This window comes from Pristis pectinata, chromosome 3 (assembly GCF_009764475.1).
Source record: "Pristis pectinata isolate sPriPec2 chromosome 3, sPriPec2.1.pri, whole genome shotgun sequence".
NCBI lineage: Eukaryota > Metazoa > Chordata > Chondrichthyes > Rhinopristiformes > Pristidae > Pristis > Pristis pectinata.
In genome coordinates, this window is record NC_067407.1 from 16,480,393 (window position 1) to 16,505,309 (window position 24,917).

The 24,917-nt window shown below is 40.1% G+C and overlaps 1 protein-coding gene across 1 annotated transcript in view; it reads left to right on the forward strand.

Moving 5' to 3' along the window:
• tlcd4a (TLC domain containing 4a) overlaps positions 1–24,917 on the forward strand; it is a 62,893-nt gene that overhangs the window by 19,151 nt on the left and 18,825 nt on the right. Inside the window, exons 3-7 of the mRNA XM_052011686.1 lie at positions 84–173; position 2,415; positions 2,484–2,540; position 2,997; positions 5,123–5,217. Of these exons, the coding sequence (XP_051867646.1) occupies positions 84–173; position 2,415; positions 2,484–2,540; position 2,997; positions 5,123–5,217 (244 nt within the window). The remainder of the gene's footprint in view (positions 1–83; positions 174–2,414; positions 2,416–2,483; positions 2,541–2,996; positions 2,998–5,122; positions 5,218–24,917) is intronic.

Sequence of the window (24,917 nt, forward strand, 5' to 3'; positions counted from 1 at the left end):
TCTCTGTAAACCCAAAAAAGTCCATCAATGTGCAATCAATGATGCCTCACCTGACTTTTCACTTTTTTATTTTTTTTTTGTAGGGTAGTGTCCACATTCCATGCTTTGCTGGTTGGGCTATTGTGTCTGTACTTGCTGTGGTTTGATGATGCAGTCAATGCAGATCCAATCTGGTAAGAAATCTTTTAATTTCACTGATCAGAAACTTGAGTTGAAAATGTATTCAATAAAATAATTACACTTTAAAGGGATACATAAACTTACTCTGATCCAATCACCATTATATAAACATCGTGATCTCTTCTATTCTCATAATCACAAAAAAGAGATTGGCCTTTATAATCAAAAACTATTGCATACAAAAGGAGGAAGCATTTCTCCAGCAATACAAATCTCTATTTAAAATTATATCTAGACTACTGTGTGCAATTCTTCACACTGTATTTTGGGGATTGCATTAACTAGGCTTATATCCTTGGAATATGTAAGATTCAGGTGGGTGGTCAATTTGTAGTTCTCAAGATTTTGAAAAGAATTGATTGGATAACTAGGTCAGCTGATGGAGGAATCCGAGGCAGAGTGACCTAACTTTAAAATCAGGATCAAGGCAATTCAATAATTGTAAATCTGAGATTGATAGGTTTTTGCTAGCCAAGGTTGTTACTAAGGGGTATGAACCAAGGCAGGTGGATAGAGGAAAAATATAAATCAGCCTGTTAAAGGTGAATTGTCCCAAGGGACTTAATAGGCGCTTTTCTTGTTCAGATTCTCCCAAATGAGAAAACGAGTATGTAATTTAACATTGACAGTAGCCAGGGACTGCTGCTTAGAAACAATGAGTAGTGCCTGTATGAGATGGGAAAAGGAGCATGTTTTACTTACTCTCGGGTACAAAACCTTATTGGAAGTTGTCTGCCTTCAGCATATTGGCTAAAATTGTTTGTGTGACCAGGGATAGGAAGATAATTTTCTGAGCGACATGCTACTAATTTATTTTTGTACTGTGGAATAGCAAATTGGTTAAGTATTCTGAGATTTCCTTTGCAATGTGGAACCTGTCCTAAATTTGCTAGGACTTCAAACAAATGGATAATTTACAGGCTGCAGAATCATATGAGGCCATTTAGCCTATTTGAGTCTGTGACATGTCTATGCAGCAGCAATCCACCTACTCCTCTACCCTCTCTCCTAAGCATTACAAATATTTTAACACCATAGTTGAATCTGTGTCCCACTACAGTGCACTGGCAGTGCATTCCAGATCCTAACCAAAGCAGAAAAAAAAACCTTTGTCATGTCACTTGGTTCTTTTTGCCACCTTCATTCCATGACCTGTATCTCTTGACCTTTTTCAATGTCTTTCTTTCTGTGCTGTTTAGATGTTTCAGGATTCCTTCCTGATTTCAAATGCCTGTGTCAGATCCCTATCTTAACTTCCTCTCTTTCAAGGAGAACAATCCCATTTTCTCCACACTTTCTAAGTAGGTCCCTGATCCCAAGAAGTATTCCTATTGATCTTTTCTCACTTACTGTAAGACCTTCATTTTCCTCAAGTGTGCTCAGAACTGGGAATATTAGTCCAGCTGTGGCCAAGCCTGGGTTTTATAAAAGTTCATTATGCTCTTGTACTCACTGCCGATGTTTCTAAAGCCTTGGATCCTGTCTGCTTTTTCAACTGTTTACCAACTTATCCAGGCACTTTCAGCGATCTATACACATGTATCTCTTGATCTTTGTTCCTGTATCCTTTTGGAATAGTGCCATCTGACTTATGTGGCTTTTCCTTGTTCTTCCTCTAAAATGTAATTAATTAGCATTTTCACCAGCCTGTCTATAATCGGTTGAAGTCTATTCCTACTCTCCTCACAGTTCATTGCAGTTGCAAGTTTTGACTAATTTCAGTATCAGACATATTCACATTGACTTATAGTAATTAAAAAAATGTTAAGGACCTCTTTATTCTGTGTGTTTTAACTTCAAGCAATAAATTTAAAAAATAAATAAATTACTAGTATTTGCCCAGGAAATGTAGGATTTGATGCTTGCAGAGAATGTTGATTAAGCATAAAATTATAAATGAAGTCTCAAAATTATAATGTGGAATTAATTTCCATGTAGAATTGTTGTGAAGGTTCCATTGCATTTGCCATGTGCTACTCTTAACTGCATTTTCCTGTTCAATTTCCCCATCTCCATCTTTTTTGCAGTCACTGTCCCCTTAATAGGAATACAATTGCTAGTTGAAATTATTTATGATTTTTGATGTTTTTGGCAAGCTGTGTATTTGCAAAGACATCACAATTGGTCTCAGTATCTGAACACCTACAGTATCTGGGATGGGCTTTCTGGTTGGTGAGTCTGCTTTGATTACTGGACGAACCACAGACTACCTGGACTATTTTGACTCGGTAAAGGGTTTCATGCTGCGAGCACTGATTATTGTTTCTGTTTAAATGTAAATTTCTGCTTCTTGGTATTTACAGGGGGACCCTACACTGGTAAAATTAAATGTTGGTCTTGCCGCAGGCTACTTCATTCAGGTGAGTGTCCTTTTTAGTCAAGTCATTCTTTCAGATTTATGTTAACTAGAGTACAGTTTCTTTGAATTCAACTAGGAACAAGATAAGAAATATCTTTTGCTTCAAGTCTGCGCAAGATATATACATTGAAATTGTTTGATGTGGTAATGGTAGTTTCATCATCTTTCTCTGCACATGAAGACCCAGTGGAGACAAAAGACTTTTAGGAGTCCCATCATGAGAAATATAAGTCAGAATTTTGTTTGGATGGGGCTGCTACTACTAGACTAATCTAAGTAGAAACGCACAAATGCCATTTAAATTGTACTGATCCATCATCCATCAGCTGAAGGTAGGGAAGAACATGATCACATTTTGAGCTTAGTATCTGATGAAGGACCTAGAGTCGTAGAGTTGTACAGTACAGAAACGGGTCTTTCAGGCCAACTTGTCCGTGCTGACCAAGTTGCCTATGAGGGTTAGTCCCATTTGCCTGAGTTTGGCTCATATCCCTTTAAGCCTTTCCTATTCATGTAACTGTCTAAATGTCTTAAATGTAATTGTACTTGCCTCTACCATTTCCTCTGGCAGCTTGTTCCACATACCCACCAACTTCTGTGTGGAAGAAGTTGCCTCTCGGGTCCCTTTTAATTCTTTCTCCTCTCATCTTAAATCTATGCCCTCTAGTTTTGGACTTCCCTACGCTGGGAAAAAAAGACTGACCATTACATCCCAGGAAATGAATCGGCCTCTCCTACTTCAGATTTATTGGATCTGCTGGGCATTTTCATTATCTACCTTCCTTTTTCTTCCTAAGGATATATATCCTGTTGACTTCAGAAAATTAGGCCTCTTTCATAATTAATGTTTCTGTTGTGAATAGATATTTTATATCCATATTTATTTGGGCTTTCTTTTTTTTGATCAATTTTTACCGAGCCTTTGTAAGCAACTTTGCAAGAGAATTTTGCCTCTTTCTAAGAATTATTTTGCAATAGAAATCTCAAAGTCCTTGCTTTGGTTTTTGAATAGATTCAAAGTAACCCTTGTTACTTATTACTGTTTTGTGAATGGGTTGTATGATTTTTTCCAAATTAGAAAGCTGAAACTAGTGTACCCTGGGCCCCTGTTTTTTCTGAAGGTCCTGTGAGATTAAACATTATTGTGTTTCATCTTCAGAAATTTGGCTAGAGTCTTTGAGTGGGAGGAGAGTATTTTGCAGTGAATATTTTGACTCTAGCGGTGATTTTGAGCCGTGTGATTAGGTTAAGAAATATAATTGGAGTTCCTAAGTTATAAATAACCACTAAAAACAGAAAATGCTGGAAGCACACTCAACATTGTAGATAATCTGTGGAAAAGGAATCAATTAACATTTCAGGTCAAGCCCAGTTTTGAAGACAAGTGCTAGAAATATTAACATGTCTCTGTAGACCTGTTAGTTTATATAGGCACTATTTGACTGTCAAAATATGCAAACTTTCCAATATACCATTTGAGGAAATGCTTTCAAAGCAACATATGCTATCATTAAATAATTTAATGTTTTGAAATACAGAAATATTAGGATCACTTACTGAAAATAGTAAAGTATGGGAAAAGTATTTAGTTATTGTTGCAAGGGGAATCAGTATGACTTAATATCTAAATCAAGAGACAGTGATGCCAATATAATGGAATTATAGTAAAACTCTGATTAATTGGCCACATTTAGGACTTTTGGGTGGTGCTGGATGAGAAAATTTTTCCCATTTTTATTTTACTTTTGTTTACATGTGATAAATTTTCCTGTGAACCCAATGAGTTTAAAAGGAGAGGGGAAATACATGACCACCCCAGACCCCGGCTTTGGCTGCAAACCTACCCATGTTTCTGATCTCTGGTATTCCAGAACCACCACCCCCCCCCCCCCCCCCCCCCCCCCCCCCCCCCCCCCCCCCCCCCCCCCCCCCAACCCTAGCTCTGGCTGCATAACTGGCCTGCAGTCTGGGCCTCTGTCACACTCTGGATCCTAGGCTCATACTCTGAACAATCAGGATTTCTGGACTATCAGATTTGAGGTTTTTATTTTGGAGTTTTACTGTAATGTGCTTGCAAAGTGATCCCTTTGATATTGCCTGGGTGTACCCACCTAATTTACCCGACTTTGGTGGAAGGCACACAAGGTTGCACAAAATGAAACTGCTTTTAAAAACAGGATTGCTGTCTGCAAATTGTCACTTGCCTTTAAATTTGTTCTCTAATTTAAGTACTTCGAAAGGTTTGTATAGTTGGGTACATCAGACATGAAGACACTCAATGAGACACCCAATTCTACCTGCTGTATTAACAAATACAGAACTTTATTGTGTTGGCTAACTTGTGTTGAATGCATTTTTAAGGAACATGCAAAAAAAAAAGTTCGCTTAAAGAAATTGAATGCTTGGTCAATTTTAACAAAATTGTTCATAACTTGTTTCACTAGAACCAATTTGCAAGTATGATTTTCAAATGACAGTCATGTTTATGGATTATGTAACATTTGTTATAGCTTAATGTGAGTAACTGAATAAACTCTCACTTCACACCTATTTCTAATTTTATGTTCTGTGTTGCTTTTTTAGATTTCCTCCTTATTTTGTGGTATTGGAAAGCAATTGGGGACATTTACTTTGTAATCCACCATTTGACAGCGCTGTATGCCTACTATTATGTACTGGTGAGTGCTGTATTAGACAATAGCTGTACTTGTAGGCAAGAAAGGACCAAGAGGAAACAGCAATAGGTCTGTGCTTTAGCCAGGTAGATGTTAGCGGTTCAAATTAATAGGATAATATTGAGAAAATAAGTCATTACTCACACTGAAGTAATAAATGTTATGGTTCATCATTGAATTATATTTAGTTAACAAGTGAATTAACAAATGAGCGTACTTTACCCTTGTGTTATCGTGATTTGTGTATAATAAGAACTAGCATTTAAACACTAGCTAGTTCACACAACCCTTCATTTCATGGACAATGAAATCACTTGTGGGTAAGCTCTGAAGTAAGATGGAGACATGAGAGACAGCAGATGCTGGTATCTGGAGCAACACACAATCTGCTGGAGGAACTCAGTAGGTCGAGCAACATCTGTTGGGGGGGGAGGAAGGATAATATTGAGAAAATAAGTAATTACTCGCACTGAAGTAATAAATGTTATGGTTCACCATTGAATTATATTTAGTTAACAAGTTAAACACTAGGTAGTTCACACAACCCTTCATTTCACAGACAATCAGTGATAGTATAATGGCTTTAAGTTGCAGAGAAAGTGGGGGAGGGCTGATTAGAACAAACGGAGCATCTCTGATGGGGTATGGCCAAATCAAGTCGGTTAATGGATGCTGTTGAAGGCTAAGCATACTACTTTGTCTGTGTTGTGTTGCTAGCAACAGGACTTATGAGACATGCCCAGCAGGTCAAAAGGACTAATGGAGAGAGAGAAAAACTGAACTAATGATGTGCAGCAGTTTTGTTACATAGTGTGCTAACTTGCCAATAACTTGCCCAGTTTTCAATGGTTTATGACAATATAGTTCAGTTTCAAAACTTGTGTCAGACAGCTTAGGTCCAAGCATAGATAAAAGAGCTGAATTCCAGAGGTGAAATGAAAATGACTGCCCTGTATCAGGGCTCGGGATGAGTTGGGGTGTAACTCTCGGAAGCTGGAAACCATACCTAGCACAATGGAAGATGATTGTGATTGATGGAATTCCTCAGTGCAATTTCCTTGAACCAGGTATCATCAACCATTTAACTCTTTCCTTTCCTCCCAGCAAATATCAGAAATGGGACAGTTTGATTATACAGAAGTTCTCACATTGCCTTAAAACTACCTAACTTCTCTGAATTTAAAACTTGGTATACTGAAGTTTAACTGTGAGTAGTTGTGCTGAAATCTCTTAAATGGCTGTAGATAGGCAGATCTGTATTTTAAAATGTCAGGCCATATTGGAATTGTGGGAAGTCACTTTGGCTTCAGGCTGGCCTCTGGCTGTTCACTCTTGGTCCAAAGATTTGGGAGATTTGCATCACTGGGTTAGATGATTTTTCTCACTGTATTTTTGCATGCAGTATTTGCTTGTAATTGGGACATTCTTTATCCGCCTTTTACTATTACAACAATGCATGTTCTTGCTCTTCTATTTTCAAGGTAGCATGTGCCTTTCTGCTTCTGAGGATTTAACTTTGCTTGTACTGTCATCTTAAATAAAATGCACTTCCCAATTTAAGACCCCTGTGTTGTCCTAATTTTGTTTTCCCTGCCATTCCTTTGAAATTTATCTCATGTCTGAATGTAGTTCCACAAGTGGGTCAGGCCTAGGTGGTATTATGAGCACTAACCCAAAGGGTTACTCGGTAGGGATTCACCTGTATTTTTCCAAGGAGCACATTTCCAGTGTCACTGAACAAAGTCCAAATTTCTGCTCTTTCTCCTCTCAACTGGAGCTATGAATGCTGATGTTGTGTTGTACTTGGCTCAATCCCACACTGATAGAGATATCAAATGAACCAAAGAGAATCTTGCTTCTAAGATGTTTTTTTGACCTAATAGTTTGACAACACCTCTAAATGAGAACAGTAATATAGGACAGATAGTGAACATCATATTTTCCATTGTAATCAATTGAATGATGAGCATGGAAGTATAAAAAAAAGGCTCATTGAAAAGCTGTTGTATTGATCAACTTTTAATGCTGATATTTGCATCAAAAATCAAACAAGTGCATACTGCTTTATCATTGTGTGCATAACCAGGATATTATTCTGAATTGAACCCACACTAGCAAACCAGTAATAACTCACTACCAGAGTTTAGTATGAATAAAAACTTATCAATGAATCGCTGTCCTAATTTTGGCATTATTGTTGTCTAATTGAAAGCTTTGAATACTGCTACTTTTGAAAACCTTTTGCCATTGGCTTTTGCAGATCCATTGTTCTGTGTGCAGGCATCTACTTTTAAAATTATGAACCCAAAACTGTGAAACAGGATGTAGCTACGCAAATGCTGAAAGGATTTCTGCAGCAAAACTAAATGAGAAATAAAATTCTACGGTTCTTGTTTGCAACAACAGTGCAGTTTGCAGACAAATATTGCAACTAAACCTGCTGACATGAATCCTTATTTTGCACTTTTAACATCATAATACAACTGAAGCCAATTTAGCTTGTTTTTAAAAGAAAATTTTCCATTCATGTTGCTAATAAAGAAAATTGTCCACTATTCATTCTGACTTCTGATGCAGAATTTTTTTTCTTGCATGTGCTGGCGGTCAAAAGCTCTTACAAGTGTTTTTTTCCCACTATTAGAAAGCTAAAAAAAAAATTGAAACAATGTGCAAAGTTTTTTTTCTTTTTATTTCAAACATAGGTTCTGATGGAATTAAACCTCCTGGTTGTTGTTCTTAATGGCAGTGGGTAAAACCCCACTCTGAGTGCTGAAAATCCAAAATGAACTGAATACAATCTTTCATAATAAAAGTGTTGTTTAAAGTAAGCTATATGGAGGAGCAACAATGTGAGTTTTAAATTTATTTGATTTGAGCATGTGCTATTGGATAAGAAATCCCTACAATATTGCTTTTTATTTTTTTTTTACAAACTATTAATGAATTCTACTGGAGGAATGGCCAATTTGCACAAAATTACCGGAAGATTTTTTTTTTGAATAAAATGACACCACTTGTTGCCTTCTAAATGATCTAATGGGAATTACTTATATTCTTGCATTTACTGTGCTGTGGAGATTGGTAGCTGCTTTCCTGTAATTTCTTGAAAGCATGCTCTGTTTTTCTTTCTATGTTGCAAGTGTGAATCTGTAGAAGCAAATGTGGACATAAGTGAAACCTGTATTTTGTGTTCACCTGTACTGTCACTGATTCTTATCTACTAGCAATGGCTTCTGTTTTCCTGGATTCTCTGTTTAAACATATAGTCTGCACTTAATGTTGTGTCTTTCCTTTCACAGTGCTGGATGCATGACGGTGTTGCTTTTCTGCCAGTTGATAGATCTCTGTAATCATTTACCTTTATCCTTTTTCTCTAACTTGCCTAACTTACGTTATAACTACTTTCCTTCCCAAGCTGAAAATGCAAAATTACAAAATGATGAGGAAGTCAATTGACCTAGTGAGCTTCTGTACCTCCTTGCCTGCATTTAGATGCTATTGATGTACATTGAACAATTATATTGTCTAGTAATAATATGGACTTACCAGAATGTAATAGTACTAGTATACAATGCTTCAACCTTGGGTTTGTGTTTTTTTTTGCTGTTATTTGAGTTCTTGGATTCATAACACAGTAAGTACACTTTTAATTATCTGGTAAGATTTTTCCTCCCGGATGTAAAAGTGCATTTGTTATAAACAAATTGTCTTTATTTTCTATTTGTTAGGATGTAAGGAGTGGCAGGAATCAAAAAGTGTATGTCCAGTACTGCAAATTACACAAGGGTGCTTGTTTCTTATTTAGTCATACTTTTGTTTTTAGTCATTCTTTTGCATGATTTCTAGTTCCTGAGTTGGAAGAATTGGTCCTCATGTGTTGGAACCAGTTTGCAATTGGCTGTTCAGAACTGCAATAGGAGCAGCCTGCTGGGTGTAGCTTCCCCACAGGTGCCTGCTTACTGCTCTGGGGTTTGTAGGGATGGAGAGGAAGGGGAAGGCCCCACATCCTGTGGTGCCCCGGTGCAGCACATCAATGTTGTCTAACAAAAATGCTTTTTTCTACTGAGAATTTCCTGCTGACTTTTTTTACGTGCTCAGTTGTCGGGTACATCATGGTCAGCTGCCGTATCAAGCCAATGTCATGTTAAGTTTCCTCACACTTCCTGTATTGTTGCATTCTCCTTTCGAAGGAAGAAACTTCCCAGAATTTGGGTTCTCTCATATGTGCCATATTTTCAGCTAATGTCTCTGCAGAATCCATGTCAACTGAATTTGCTACTACTTTGAGATTTTTCCATGAATTACCACTTTTGATAAGTTTATTACTTTGATAAAAAATAAGTTTTCTTAAGAAGTAAGTCAGTTGTATCATCAGTGGTAATTCTCATCAGTGGCAACTTTCTTTGGCAAACTTGTCCCTTGATGATACTGTGAGGTTAATTTATAATTCCAGAATAGAAGAAAGAACAATAATCCTGCATTTAACAGACTTGGCAGATTGTGGAGAAAGCTGCAATTGCTAAATGAATTGTATTTTTTTTTAAATGGTAGCTGTTTGGAAGTATTACTACTGAGATGCATGGAGAAAATGTAGGGGATTGCCGTTGAAATGATAAACTGCAATGGCTGACGATGCTGAATACAGCACATAGCATATTTGTGTTACCATGATGGCAATTGATACAAAAACAAAGAAATGTGAAGTTTATATTCTCTTGGTATAACAATTTAAGATGTTTATTCCTGCCCCATCCCTATCTTTTTCCATTATCTTTTTGAAATGCACAGAGTTACGGTCAGTGTCTCCAAAATGTTCACCCACTGACGTTCCCTCTACTTGACTGGCTACATTCACCAAGATAAGGTCCAGTAATGCTCCTTCCCTCTTTGGCCTATCTATATACTGTTTCAAAAAGCTCACATCAAAAAAAAACTTTCTGACCCTTTTATGCTAAGACAATCCCAGTTAATATTTGGGGAAATTGGAATTACCTGGTACTATAACCCTATATTACATTTCTCTGATATTTGTCTGTGATAATTTATGTAGTAATTACGTTTTCCAGCTGGCTGTTCATAATTTTTGTAATTTAATCTTATTTCAAGCTGCCAATTTTAGTTTTGCTGGATTATAATTTAGTGTGAATTGCTTTAAGATGGGGGGCGGGGAGAGGGGGAATGGGAAGCTGCAAAACTCACCAGCCAGTTACTTTCCTGTGTTCCTGTAATGTCTGGTGCTGGTGCTTACTCATTCAACTTTGATTTTATTTAAATACAAATGCACAGTCTCTTTCACCCACTTCATTAGATTTCCCCACCCCCCCCTCATCGAAATCCCAATTTCATTCTTTGTAGAGTTCATACAGTGTGAAAAATGGAAATGGATCTTGCGCCACTTATTATGTGCATTAACAAAAGCATTCTGTATTTGTGCTAGCTAAAATTCCAAAATCCTGAGTCAGTATCTGCTGAGCTTGATGACTAGACAACTGGTTCTAGTCAGCCATTTAGTTGGCAGATGTCTTGTTTATCACTGACTAATGCTGTTTTTCTGTAAAATATTGCATTTAAAGTTAAATGCTAAAATCCCCTCGCCAAAATCTTGAGTTTTCTACTCTGTATAATTTGTACTTGGTGGAACTGCACTCTGCTGTTTACTCCTGACCAAACAGTTGAGCCATAAAGCAATACAGCACAGATACAGGCTCTTTGGCTCAACCAGTCCACGCTACCCTCAGCTAGTCCCAATTTCCTGTGTTTGGCCTGTGGCCCTCTAAGCCCCGCCCTTCCTTGTACCTATTCGAGTGCTTCTTGAATGATACTACTGTACCTGCCTCAGCAGGAGCCTTGGATATCACTGGAGAGCAAGTTTATTTTTGTTTCCCCAATGGTTTAAACCTCAACCATGAGAGCTAGAAGTCAATGCAGTTCAGCAGTAGATGTTCCAGCTATTTTACTGAAATTTTCATGACTCTTGGTAAATCATAATTTCAAGTATAAGAATTTAAACACAGGTACAAGTAGACCTGAAAATATTTAGTAAGATCGTGGCTGATCCTCCATCTCAAATTGACTGTCATGCCTGAACACCATAACTCTGGAACCCCTCAGCTGAAGGTCTGCTAAACTCAGCCTGGAATGTATTCAATGACTGGGAAGAGAAACACAAAGATTTATAACCCTCTGAACAAAGAAATTGAACAAAGTTTATAAAATTGCATGTTCTGCCTCTCAGTTTCACAAACTTCTAAATGTTGTATTGATAGCTCAACTGGGAGAACAAATTGCTGAGTTTTTTGTTTGGAAATGTTTTGTTACACTGATGAAAAATGCAACCACCATAATTATAGGCCTGAAACCACAACGACTGAATTAAACTTGAAGCGCCAAGGTCTATTGGAAACTTTCAAGAAAAAAACATTTCTTAAAGGTGAAATGTAAAAATTCAAAGAATTTTGTTTCAAAGAATATTTGCAACACTGTCTGTTTTGGAACTTACTGAGGGGGGAAATAATTATTTCCTCCTGTCAGGCGGCACCTCTACTTTTCCACTGGTTGCCCACCCCTTTTCAAGATTTGATACTTGCCCAAATTTGAAAATAACTTTCCTTAACGTAAGAATATAAGAAGCAGAGGTAGGCCAATTGGCCCTTTGAGCCTGAGTGATCTATAGCTGATTCATTCTTGGCCTCAACTTCACTTTACAGCTCTCTCCCCATACCCCTTAACTGCCTTGTAGTTCAAATATTAGTTAATCTCTCCTTGAATATATTCATCTGCTCTGCTCTTGCAGCTCTCTGGGGTAGAGAAAGGTTCATGACGCTCAGTGAAGAAATTCCTCAATTCTGACATGAATAGATGAGACCTTTATTCTGAAACCATGACTGGTTCTAGATACCACCACTAGGAGATACATCTGCTCGGCATTCACCCTGTCAATCTCTCTCAAAAACTGACATTTCCATAAGTTCAACTCTCATTCTTCTGTACTTGAATATACATGTCCAGCCTGCTCATGTATTGATGCACATGTCTTCGTGCATCAAGCCCTTCATACCAGGAATCAACTCAGTGAACCTTTTCTGCACTGCCTTCAATGCAAGGATATCCTTCCTTAACTACAGAGGCAAAAACTGCAAGCGGAACTCCAGGTGTGGCCTCGCTGGTGCCCTTTGAATTTGCATTAAAGATTACACTCATTTTCCCTCCCCCACCCCCCATAAACACCAGGGTTCCATTAATCTTCCCAAGTACTGCTGCACCTGCATGCTAACTTTTTCAGTTTCAAGGACTAGGACCCCCCGCCCCAGATCCTGTTGCACCACGACATTTTCAAGTCTCTATTTGAATAATGATTTTTTTTCATTCTTCCTTCTAGAGTGGATTACCTCATTTTTTTCACTTTTATACTTTATTTGCCAACTTCTTGCCATTCAGTTAACTTTTGCAGGTTCTTGGTGTCCTCTTAAGAACTTGCTAACCTGCTTATCTTTTTATCATCAGAAAAGGTGGCTACACTTGGTCCAAAATCATTTTAGGCCTAGATCGTAATTGGCTGAAGCCCTGGTACTGTGGCACCCCTTTGGTTACTAATTACCAATCTGAAAATCACCCATTTATCACAAGATCACAAGACGAGGGAGCAGAAGTAGGCCATTCGGCCGATCGAGTCTGCTCCAAAGAAAAGGGGGGAGAAAATAAAATAAAAGAGAAATGGGGGGGGGGCAACAAAAAAAATCTAACCCCAATTTCTGGCCTTATCCCCATATCCCTTGATACCTTGACTAATTAGATATCTACCTATCTCCTTCTCAAATGCCTCCAATGATCTGGCCTCCACTGCTGTACGTGGCAAGGAAGGAATTCCATAAATTCACTTCTGGCTAAAGAAATTTCTCATCTCTGTTTTAAATCTGTACCCTCTAATTCTCAGATTGTGCCCTCTGGTCCTGGACTCACCCACCAAGGGAAACAGCTTGGCCACATCTACTCTGTCCAGTCCTTTCAACATTTTAAATGATCTATGAGGTCCCCTCTCATTCTTCTGTACTCCAGTGAGTACAGTCCAAGAGCTGACAAACGCTCATCATTTGTAAGCCCTTTCATTCCGGGAATCATCCTCGTAAATCTCCTCTGAACCCTCTCCAACATCAGCACATCCTTCCTAAGATATGGGGCCCAAAACTGTACACAGTATTCCAAATGAGGCCTCACTAGTGCCCCGTAGAGCCTCATCAACACTTTCCTACTTTTATACACTATACCTCTCGAAATGAATGCCAACATAGCATTTCTTTGCCACTGATCCGACCTGGTGGTTAACCTTTAGGGTATCCTGCATGAGTACTCCCAAGTCCCTTTGTACTTCTGTACTTTGAATTTTCTTCCCTTCTAGATAATAATCTGCCCATTTATTTCTGTTTCCAAAGTGTACAACTGCACATTTCTCAACATTGAATCTCATCTGCCATTTCCTTGCCTATTCTCCTATACCATCTAGGTCTCTCTGCAACCTTCCTGTCTCCTCAATACTCTCTACTCCTCCACCTATCTTGGTGTCATCCGCAAACTTAGCCACAAAACCATTTACTTCATCATCCAAATCGTTAATGTACAGGGTAAAAAGAAGCGGCCCCAACACCGACCCCTGCAGAAGACCACTAGTAACTGGTGGCCAACCAGAACAGGATCCTTTTATTCCCACCCTTTGCTTCCTGCCAACCAGCCAATGCTTCACTCATTCTGTTATCCTACCTGTAATTCCATGACCTCTCGTCTTATTAATCAGTCTCTTGTGCGGCACCTTGTCGAAGGCCTTTTGAAAGTCTAAATACACAACATCTACTACCTCTCCCTTATCCACCCTACCTGAGATTTCTTCAAAAAACTCCAATAGGTTGGTCAGGCAGGATCTTCCCTTCACAAAACCATGTTGGCTTGGACCTATCTTGCCTTGCACCTCTAGGTATTCCATAACCTCATCCTTGAGGATCGATTCCAATAACTTACCCACCACCGACGTCAGACTAATAAGTCTGTAATTTCCTTTATGCTGCCTCCCACCTTTCTTATACAGCGGAACTACATTTGCGACCCTCCAGTCCTCCGGAACCATGCCGGAGTCTATCGATTCCTGGAAAATTATCACCAATGCCTCCGCTATCTCTAAAGCCACCTCCTTCAGAACCCGGGGATGCACCTCATCCTGTCCGGGAGACTTATCAGTCTTAAGTCCATTTAGTTTTCCTAGCACCTCCTCTCTAGTAATCTTAACTGAACTCAGTTCCATTCCTTGAGACCCCTGATTAACCGGTATATTGCTGATGTCCTCCACAATGAAGACCGATGCAAAATACTCATTTAGTTCCTCTGCCATCTCTTTATCAACCCGTGTCTTTCTTTTACTCCTTATATATTTAAAAAAACTCTTAGTATCCTTTCGGATGTTACCTGCCAACTTCCTTTCATAATTCATCTTTTCTTTCCTAATGACCTTCTTAGTTTTTTTCTGCAGGTTTTTAAAAGTTTCCCAGTCTTCTGTTTTCCCACTAATTTTTGCTTCCTTGTATGCCCTCCCTTTTGATTTTATTGTAGCCTTCTCCTCTCTCGTTATCCACATTTGTGCCTTTTTTCTATTCAAAACCACCTTTTTTCTTGGAATATATCTATCCTGCATCTTCCTTATTGCAGAAATTCCATCCATTTCTGCTCTGCCGTCCCTCCAGCTAGCTTACTCTTCCAATCAATTTGGGCCAGCTCCTCTCTCATGCCACTGTAATTTCCTTTGTTCCACTGAAATATCGATACACCAGTTATCAGCTTCTCCTTCTCGAATTTGAAACTGAACTCAATCATATTGTGATCACTAGTTCCTAATGGTTCCTTTACCTTTAGTTCCCTATACACCTCCGGTTCATTACACAGCACTCAATCCAAAACAGCCGATTCCCCTGGTGGGCTCATCAACAAGTTGCTCCAAAAAGCCGTCCTGTAGACATTCCACAAACTCACTCTCCTGAGATCTACTGCCTTGCTGGATTTCCCAGTCCACCTTCATGTTAAAACCCCCCATAATTATCTTAACATTGTCACTCTGACACACTTTTTCTATTTCTAACTGCAACTTATAGTCCACTCCTGACTGCTATTAGGGGGCCTATATATAACTGCTACTATTGTCTTTTTACCCTTGCTATTTCTTAGCTCCACCCATAAGGATTCCACCTCTTCTGACCCAATGTCCTTCCTTTCTATTGATTTTATATCATTACTAACCATCATGGCCACACCACCCCCTCTGCCTACCCGCCTATCCTTCCTATACACTGTGTACTCCTGGACATTTGGTTCCCAGTCACATTCGTCATAAAGCCATGACTCAGTGATTGCCACAATGTCGTATTTATTAATCTGTAGTTGTGCCATTAGGTCATCTACTTTATTCCTAATGCTATGTGCATTTAAATATAGTACATTTAGTTCAGTATCTGCTATTGATTTTGTTGTACTTCTATTGTTCAGCAAATTATCCTGACTTTTCACCTGCCTGTCCTTCTTGCCATCCTCACTCCTGACTATTTTCTGTCTAATTAGCCACTCCCCTATCCATGCCAATATATTATCCATGCCAATATATTACCCACACCCTTGTGCAGTACCTTTTTACACAGCACCTTATTTGAATGCCTTTTGTAAATACAAATATATCTTCTGGTTCCCTTCTATCCACCCTGCTTGCTATATCCTCAAAGAGCTCTAGCGAACTTGTCAAAAGTAATTTCCCTTTCATAAAACCACATTGACTGATCGCCTCATGGTTTTCAAAATGTTCAGCAGTTTCCCAATGACAGATATTCTGCTAACTGGTTCCTGCTTTCTGTCTGCCTCCTTTCTTGACTAGTGGCGTTACATTTGCAGTTTTCCAGTCCTCTGGGACCTCCTCCAAAATCAATGGAATTTTTGTCATCCTTCGACGTATCCACTCTTTGCAGCCATTTCCTTTAAGACCCAATGATGCAGGCTTTTAGCCTCGTTTGTTTGCCTATCAATAGATTGTTGTGTGTTCCTCCCTCCCCATAGCCTCTTGATTATCTATTATTATTGGGGTATCTGCCTTCTACCATGAAGACTGATCCAAACTAATTATTTAGAATCAAGAATCCATAATTATTTAGACCTCAGACCCTACTTGGAAATTAAAAATTGGATTTAATTCTCAGTTTCAACCTGTAAGGGATTAATATTTACTTTGGCTACTCTGTTCCTTTTTATTTACTTGTAAAGGTTTTTATTGTCTTTTTTAAAATTATTTGATAGTTTATGCTTGTACTCCTGTCTTCTCCTTCTCCATGCTCCCTCAAATGTGATGAAGATATTATGTGAGCTGAAACCTGTTTTGTGCCCATACACACAGCTATAGAATTATACAGCCCACACTATCCTTGCTGAGCATCAAGCACCCATTTATACTTGCTCCATTCAGTTTAATACTTGGTCCGTTGCCTTCCATACATTGGCGATTCAAGAGTTTGCCTCCACCACTCCCCCAGGCAGTGTGTTCCAAATTTCAGATGCCCTCTTAAACTTTCTGCCCCTTACCTTAAACCTATCCTCTCTGGTTTTATTCTAACAAGCTGTACATTCAATATTTACAAGGCAAAACTTAATCCCTGCCCTAGACTCCCTGACAAGTCAGATCAGAGGCAGGCTGGGAATTCACTGGGTTGAGGCTGTGCAGCAGACTAATATTTCAGGTAATCCTCGATTGGCTTCAGGAGCCTGAAGGTATGAATGAATGTCCTCAAATTGGAACCTTGGATCGAGGCTCAACAAAGGGTCAATACCAACACATTTGCTGGTTAATTTCTTTCCTGGCTCTTGTTAGTTTGGCGGTGTATTCAAAAATGTGAGTTACTTTCAAAGCTTTAAAGATATTACTGGCAGAGTCAGGCACAACAGGTTTGCCAGCAGCTGTTGTGACACTTCTTCATCTGTGACATTTAATTGCGGTATGAAACTATTCATTCTATTGAAATGATAGACAATGAGGGGAATGTTGAATTACCATGCTGAATTTCCTATAGTCATGCTCCAAGCAGTGAGTAAGCCTGTCAAGGGCATTTAAAATTGATTTTAAATGTCTTTAATAGTCAGAGGCATTTGAAAATTACTCATTGATTTATATTTGAAGTAAAAATTAAACTATAGAATACTAACGTAATTAAAAGCATTAAATAAAGAGAAATAAGTAAAAGGTCAACACTTGCTTTTTTCCCCCTGGATTAGTGATCTCTTTCAGATGAATTGGGTTGGTATTCGTAAACCAGTTCTTCCAGCCATAAAGCCGAGAGCTGCATGCAGTGCATTTGTGTAGCTGAAACACATGCTTATGTCATGTGGCAGAAGATATGTAAAAAAAAATTAAAGATTTGTGGTTTAATCTAATTTTTGTTGTTAATGGGGATGATCACAAGGTTGGCACTGTGGTCTAGGATTGTGGTTGATGCAGGTAAGGCCTAGACTAAAGCAAATTAATTCCCTTCTGTTCAAATACCTGTGGTTGTTGAGAACCAGATATGGTGGTTTTGGGAATAGGAGGCACGGTGAAGGGGGATGGAGGGGGACTGAAGTAAAGTTTGGGGGAAAGGATAGAATAAAAAAACTATTTGCAGTTTAACCAGATGCCGCAGTTGTACTATTCCTTGTATTTAGGAATAAAAGTCTATTCTTTTTAACCTGCTGTTTTCCAATTGAAGAATGGAGTGTTGTCCAGATTTTCCAAGTTTATGGCTAGCACTAAACGGGACCTGGTTGTGGCAATTATTTCAACAAATGTGCAGTAATAGGAAGGACAAGAAAACAAAACTGGAAAAATGGAGCAGCACACACGCACACACACACAATGCTGGAGGAACTCAGCAGATCAGGCAGCTTCTATGGAGGGAGATGAACAGTTGACATTTCAAGTCAGGACCTTTCATCAGGACTGGAAAGGAAGAGGGCAGAAGCCTGAATAAAAAGGTCGGGGGAGGGAGAGGGGCAGAAGTTGACATGTGATAAGCAAGTCCAGGTGAAAGGGGAGGAAGATGGGAGGGGGGATGAAAGGGAGTGAGGTAAGAAGCTAAGAGGTAGAAGAGGCAGAGGGCTGAAGAACAAGGAATCCAGTAGGAAAGGACAGTAGACCATGGAATAAAGGGAAGCAGGTGGGGAACAGATGGGCAGGTCATGAGGGCAGGGGAGGGGAAAGAGAAGGGGTGAGGGGGTCACAGGAATGAGGGAAAACAAAGGGGGGTCGGAGAGGGGAGGGATTACTGGTACTGATGACCCCTTCTCCTGCCTTAAGCCCTCTTCCTCCTCTTGGACACCTCATCCTGGCCTTCTGCTCCCTCTGGATCTTTTCATCTCTAACTGCTGATGGAACATTAACCATCTCAACTTCCCTCCTGTTACCTATTGCAACCTCACCCCCTCGGAACGCACTGCCCTTCACTCTCTGTACTGATCCTAATCTTACCATCAAACCTGCAGGCAAGGATGGTGTTGTTGTAGTCTGGCGAACTGACCTTTACCTTGCCAAGGCCAGTCATTAACTCTCGGACACCTCTTACTTACCCCTCAAACAGGAACGCACCAAGGAGCATCAGGCCATTGTCTCTCGCACCATCACCGACCTCATCACCTCCGGAGATATTCCCTCTACAGCCTCCAACCTCATAGGTTCCCCTATCCGGCACTGCCTGTTTCTACCTCCTACCCAAGATCCACAAACCTAACTGCCCCGGTAGGCCCATTGCTTCTACCTGCTCCTGCCCCACTGAACTCATGTCCTCATATCTTGACTCCATTTTGTACCGTGAGTTCAGTCCCTTCCTGCCTGCATCCGTGTCACTTCACATGCTCTCCATCACTTCAACAACTTTCAGTTCCCCGGCCCTCACCACCTCATTTTCACCATGGACGTCCAGTCCCTGTACACTTCCATTCCCCATCAGGAAGGCCTTAAGGCTCTCTGTTTCTTTCTGGACAACAGACCTAACCAGTTCCCCTCCACCACCACCCACCTCCGTCTGGCAGAACTGGTACTCACCCTCAACAACTTCTCTTTCAGCTCTTCCCACTTTCTCCAAAACAAAGGTGTAGCCATGGGCACTCACGTGGGCCCCAGCTATGCCTGGCTTTTCGTCGGCTACGTGGAACAGTCCATGTTCCAAGCCTACACCGGTAACACCCCCCAACTCTTTCTCCACTACATTGACGGCTACATTGGTGCTGCTTCCTGTGCCCATGTTGAGCTCGTAAAAGCCCGTAACCCCTCCCCTCCCCTCCTCCCCCTTTGTTTTCCCTCATTCCCATAGCCCCTTCACCCCTTCTCTTCCCCTCCCCCACCCTCATGACCTGCCCACCTATTCCCCACCTCCTTCCCTTTATTCCATGGTCTACTGTTCTCTCCTGCCAGATTCCTCCTCCTTTGCCTCTTCTACCTATCACCTCTCAGCTTCTTACAAGACTCCCTTTCATTCCCCCTCCCCCACCCATCTACTTTCCCCCCTCACCTGGACTTGCCTATCACCTGTCAACTTCTGCTCCTCCCCCTCCCCTGACCTTCTTATTCCGGATTCTGCCCTCTTTCTTTCCGGTCCTGATGAAGGGTCTCAACCCGAAACGTCAGCTGTTCATTTCCCTCCATAGATGCTGCCTGACCTGCTGAGTTCCTCCAGCATTTTGTGTGTGTTGCTCCAGGTTCCAGCATCTGCAGAATCTCTTGTGTAACCAAAACTGGAAAAATGTAGAGTTTTCAAAGGGTTATGTGGCTAAAGGAGGTTGCAAAGGATAGGAACAAGAATTTTAGAGTCACGGATAAGGAAATGAGGCCCTTCAGCCCACCAACATCACATTGATTATTAACCAGCCATTTAAACTAATCCTACATTAGCAGAATGGCACAGTGGAGCAGCTAATAGAGCCGCTACTTCACGGTACCAGAGACACAGGTTCAATCCTGACCTTGGGTGCTACATCTGTGGAGTTGCACATTCTCCCTGTGATCGTGTGGGCTTCCTCCAGGTACTCTGGTTTCCTCCCATATCCCATGGATGTGTGGGTTAATTTGGGCACTGTAAATTTCTGCCTACTGTGTAGGTGAGTGGGAAATTCTGGGGAGAATCAAATGGGATCAAGGAATTTTAAAAGAGGCTAGTGAGCAATGATGCAAATGGGAATTGGAGCAAGATTGCAGCAGATTTTTAGATAAACCGATATCTGTAGAGATCAGCTGAGAGGCCATTCGAGTATTTAAGTCAATAGGCAACAAGAGCGTGTTTGAGGATTTCAGTAGCTGATATTGGGGGAGAGATGGATAATGTGACAGATGAAGCCAGAGCCTCTAGGTGATAAAGGTGATGTGGAGGCAGAAGTTTGCTTGAGTCAGGTAGAACACCCAAACTGCAAAAAATCTGTTAGCCTGATGGTACCTATTGGAGGGCAATGGAATCTGTTGCCAGACAATGCATTTTATGTCAAGGATTAACGATGATAGCTTTGTTCACTTGCATGTTCAAATGGGGGACTTTTCTGCTCACCCAGGACTGGATGTCAGATGAGAAGCTCCCTAATAGAGTCATACAGCATGGAAACAGGCCCTTCAGCCCAACTGGTCCATGCCGACCAAGATTCCCATCTAAGCTGGCCCATATCCCTCTAAACCTTTCCTATCCATGTACCTGTCCAAGTACCTTTTAAATGTTGTTAATGTACCTGCCTCAACCACTTCCTCTGGCAGCTTATTCCATATACTGACCACTCTCTGGGTGAAAAAGGTTGCCCCTCAGGTTCCATTAAGTCTCTCCCCTCTCACCTTAAACCTATGCTCTCATTCTTGATTCCCCAACCCTGGGGAAAAAGACTGAAAGATGCAGCAGTGCAGAAGTTGAGAATGTTAGTGCTAAGGTGAAGATGGGTATCATCAGTATGGATAAGGAACCTGATGTTTTTTTAAATACTTTTAAAACCAATGTTTCTATTCCTTTGTTGAAGATGTTTGTGTTACTTTTGTCTCTAAATAGCCTGCTATGTTTGAACATTTATTTTGCCTGAAAGAATAAGGATCAAATCACACTTGTATCATACTTTAACTTCAGCATGATGGATATCATCATTTTTTTACTTGTGGGTGTGTTTACATTGTTACTTCATGGCTTGTTATACTGACATAGGTAACTGTCTCCAGTGTCACCAGCTTGATCATGGCATGATCCTGAAATGGGGACAGAGAGCCTGAAAGGATAGGAAAAATATTTTCCCATGACACTGATGAAATCCTAATCCTAGCACATAAAATGGACATAAGCATGAAAATAAAAAAAAAGCTCAAATAAAAAACAGAAAATGCTGGAAATATTCAGCAGGTCAGGCAGCATCTGTGGAAAGGGAAACCGTTAACGTTTTGGGTCAAAGGCCCTTGAAAGAAAACAGGTTAGTTTTGGGTTGCAGAGAGGGTGGGGGAGGGATCAATAAGATAGAGGGAATATCTGTGACAGAGTAAGGTCAGGGTTGCTATGGGGTTAAGCTGTGGATGAAGTCATCTAGTTTGCTTTAGGTAAAGGATGCCAGTTAGAGAAATGGAATGCAAACAAAAGAACACAAAAGCTGCAAAATGCAGAGCGGTGGTAAGTGTACAGCAGATCAGGCTGTGCTAGTGGAGAGAGAAAAATTGAGACAATGTTATAGATGGATGACTTACAAAAGAATTAAACAGTTCCAGTACTAACAGAGAAAGCAAGTTAACTAAAGTTGTTGAATTCAATATTGTGTTTCCCAAGCTTACATAGGGGGTTATTATAACAGTGACATAAACGCTGCAGATATATGGGTTCATGTGGAATGGAGAATTAAAGTGGCAGGCAACATGAAACTCAGGGTCGCTCTTCTGGATTGAATGCAGGTGCTCTGCAAAGTGGCCACCCAATCTGCATTTAGTTGCTTTATTGTAGAGGAGACCACATTATAAACATCAAATGCAGTACACCAGACTGGAAGAAGTGCAAGCAAAATGTTTCTTGACCTGGAAGGATGTTTTGGCTTCCTTGATGATGGAAAGGGAAGGCATAAAAAGACGGGTGTTTTATCTTCTGCAGTTATGTGGGAAAGTGCCAGGTCAAGGGGAGTGATTGGTGGAGAGGGAAGAGTGGACAAGGCAGTTGCAAAAGGAATGTTCCCTTTGGAATGCTGAAGGGGAAGGGGAGTGGAAATGTCTGGTGGTTTGGGAGTGCTGGTGCATGAATCGCCAAAGGTTGGTTTGCAGGTGCAACAGGTTATTAAGAAGGCAAGTGGAATGTTACCCTTCATTGCTGGAGGGATTGAATTTAAGAGCAGGGAGGTTATGCTGCAACTGTACAGAGTACTGGTGAGGCCGCACCTGGAGTAATGCGTGCAGTTCTGGTCTCCTTACTTGAGAAGAGATATACTGGCTTTGGAGGCGGTACAGAGGAGGTTCATCAGGTTGATTCCGGAGATGAGGGGGTTAGCCTATGAGGAGAGATTGAGTCGCCTGGGACTATACTTGCTGGAATTCAGAAGAATGAGTGGGGATTTTATAGAAACGTAAAATTATGAAAGGGATAGATAATATAGAGGCAGGAAAGTTGTTTTCACTGGTGGGTGAGACCAGAACAAGGGGACAGAGCCTCAAGATTCTGGGGAGTAGATTTAGGACGGAGATGAGGAGAAACTGATTTTCCCAGAGATTAGTGAGTCTCTGGAATTCTCTGCCCAAGGAAGTAGTAGAGGCGACGTCATTAAATATATTTAATACACAGTTAGGTAGATTTTTGCATAATAGGGGAATTAAGGGTTATAGGGAAAAGGCAGGTAGGTGGAGCTGAGTCCACAGCCTGATCAGCCATGATGTTATTGAATGGCAGAGCAGGCTCGATGGATCAGATGGCCTACTCCTCCTGTTTCTTATGATCTCATTGGAAATTGTATAGAACATGTCACAAACCAGCAACAAAAGAAACACACTGAGCATGATTCAGTGTTAAAAACTATTTTATTAATCACTACTTATGATACTACGTAAAATAAAAGTAAAAAATGTTAGTATGTTAGAATTCAAAAATGTTAAACCTCGAACGTTAACCCCAAAACTAAACTCGTCGTGTGTGTGTGTGACAAAGTCCAAAACTCCCAGTTCCTGAATGGTTCTTAAAGTTCAGTTCCGCAAGCCATAAGGTGAAACATGAGCAAGGGCTTCTTCAACAACCACCGTTGTCTGAAGATAAGATGTAGATGTAGAAAAACATAGAGAGAGTACATACGAAATCCAAATGTTCCACGATGGAACCCAAACGACACTTCAGTGTTTACTCGGTAGTGACTTCCTCACCCCGAAAAGCATCCGAACCATGGTCGTCCACACACAAATACCTGTTTCCTTCTACAGGTCAGCAACAAAGTGAACTCCACCGGATTACTTCCAACTTCCATACATGGATTTCAGTGGCAAACACAGTTATTGTTTCTCATCCATCGATAGAGAAAACAAGCAGGCTGGTGTCTCTCTCCCTTCTCTCTCTCTCTCCTTCTTCTTCTGCCTTCTTCAACAACGTCATTACGTCCTTTATCTTCTATTGACGTAAGCACGCCCCACACACACATACACACACACTCTCTATCTTAAAGGGACTTTCACTGAGTCCGTAACAAACATTAGTATGACGTGGTAAGTTATTTTTACTGCAGGTAATTTTTTTTTAAAGATTTGAGATCACATAGTGAAATATACTCTACAATGCAAGTTGCTGGCTTTTTAATGTCTTTTGGCTTCAACAGATATCTCATCTTGTGCTACAGTTCCCAGTAAGTGTACAAGCCAATTTTCTTTAATTGGTTTGGTGTTGTATCACTTCATGGAAGTCTCCAATTGGATTAAACAATTTTGCCTCTTCAATGCACTTGCAGAATAATGCTTAATATTTTCGTCAAAAGACTTTTGCATTTCAGCTGTTGTGTCCATCTGTTCCTACTAAGAATTAAATTCATCTTTCTCTTGTTCCATTTCCACACTATTGTATTACCTACAAGTTGTCCCACTGGTATGGATGAAAGTATCTTCTTGCACCATATGAACTAGCTTTCTGTTTATGTATAACATTTTCTGTATGGTTCAACAGTTCATAAAGGTTTTTGATGAAAAATGGGTTTGGGGGGAGAACTGGAATCCCACTTTCCACAATTAACTCTGGAATTGGACATAATAAGGCCATCGTAAGGGCATGAGTCAATGTAATGTGTACAATTGACTAGTCAGAGCATGCAGGAAAAGTAACGCAAGAACCAAAGTTTACTTCTGTAACAGGATTGCACACGAGGCTGTTTTTTTTTTCAGCAACAATGATTAGATTTGTGGGTGCATTAAACGGACCAATATGTGACTAACTGCTTTTCCCTTTGTTCTGGTTTAGAGTTCCTTCAAGTATTCAAACAATGTAACATGTGCTTTATTGGTACACTTATCTTAGTATTAACTTTTATACTTGCAAACTGGGAATAAAAATTACAATATACCATTAACATTCCTTTTTTTTGCACACAAAGCATAGTGATTGTTATATTTATGGAAAATAATTGACAGAAGTATTTTTTTTATCAATTTTAGTTTTCCAACCAGTGCTTTGAATAATCTAATTTGTTTAATGATGTGGATT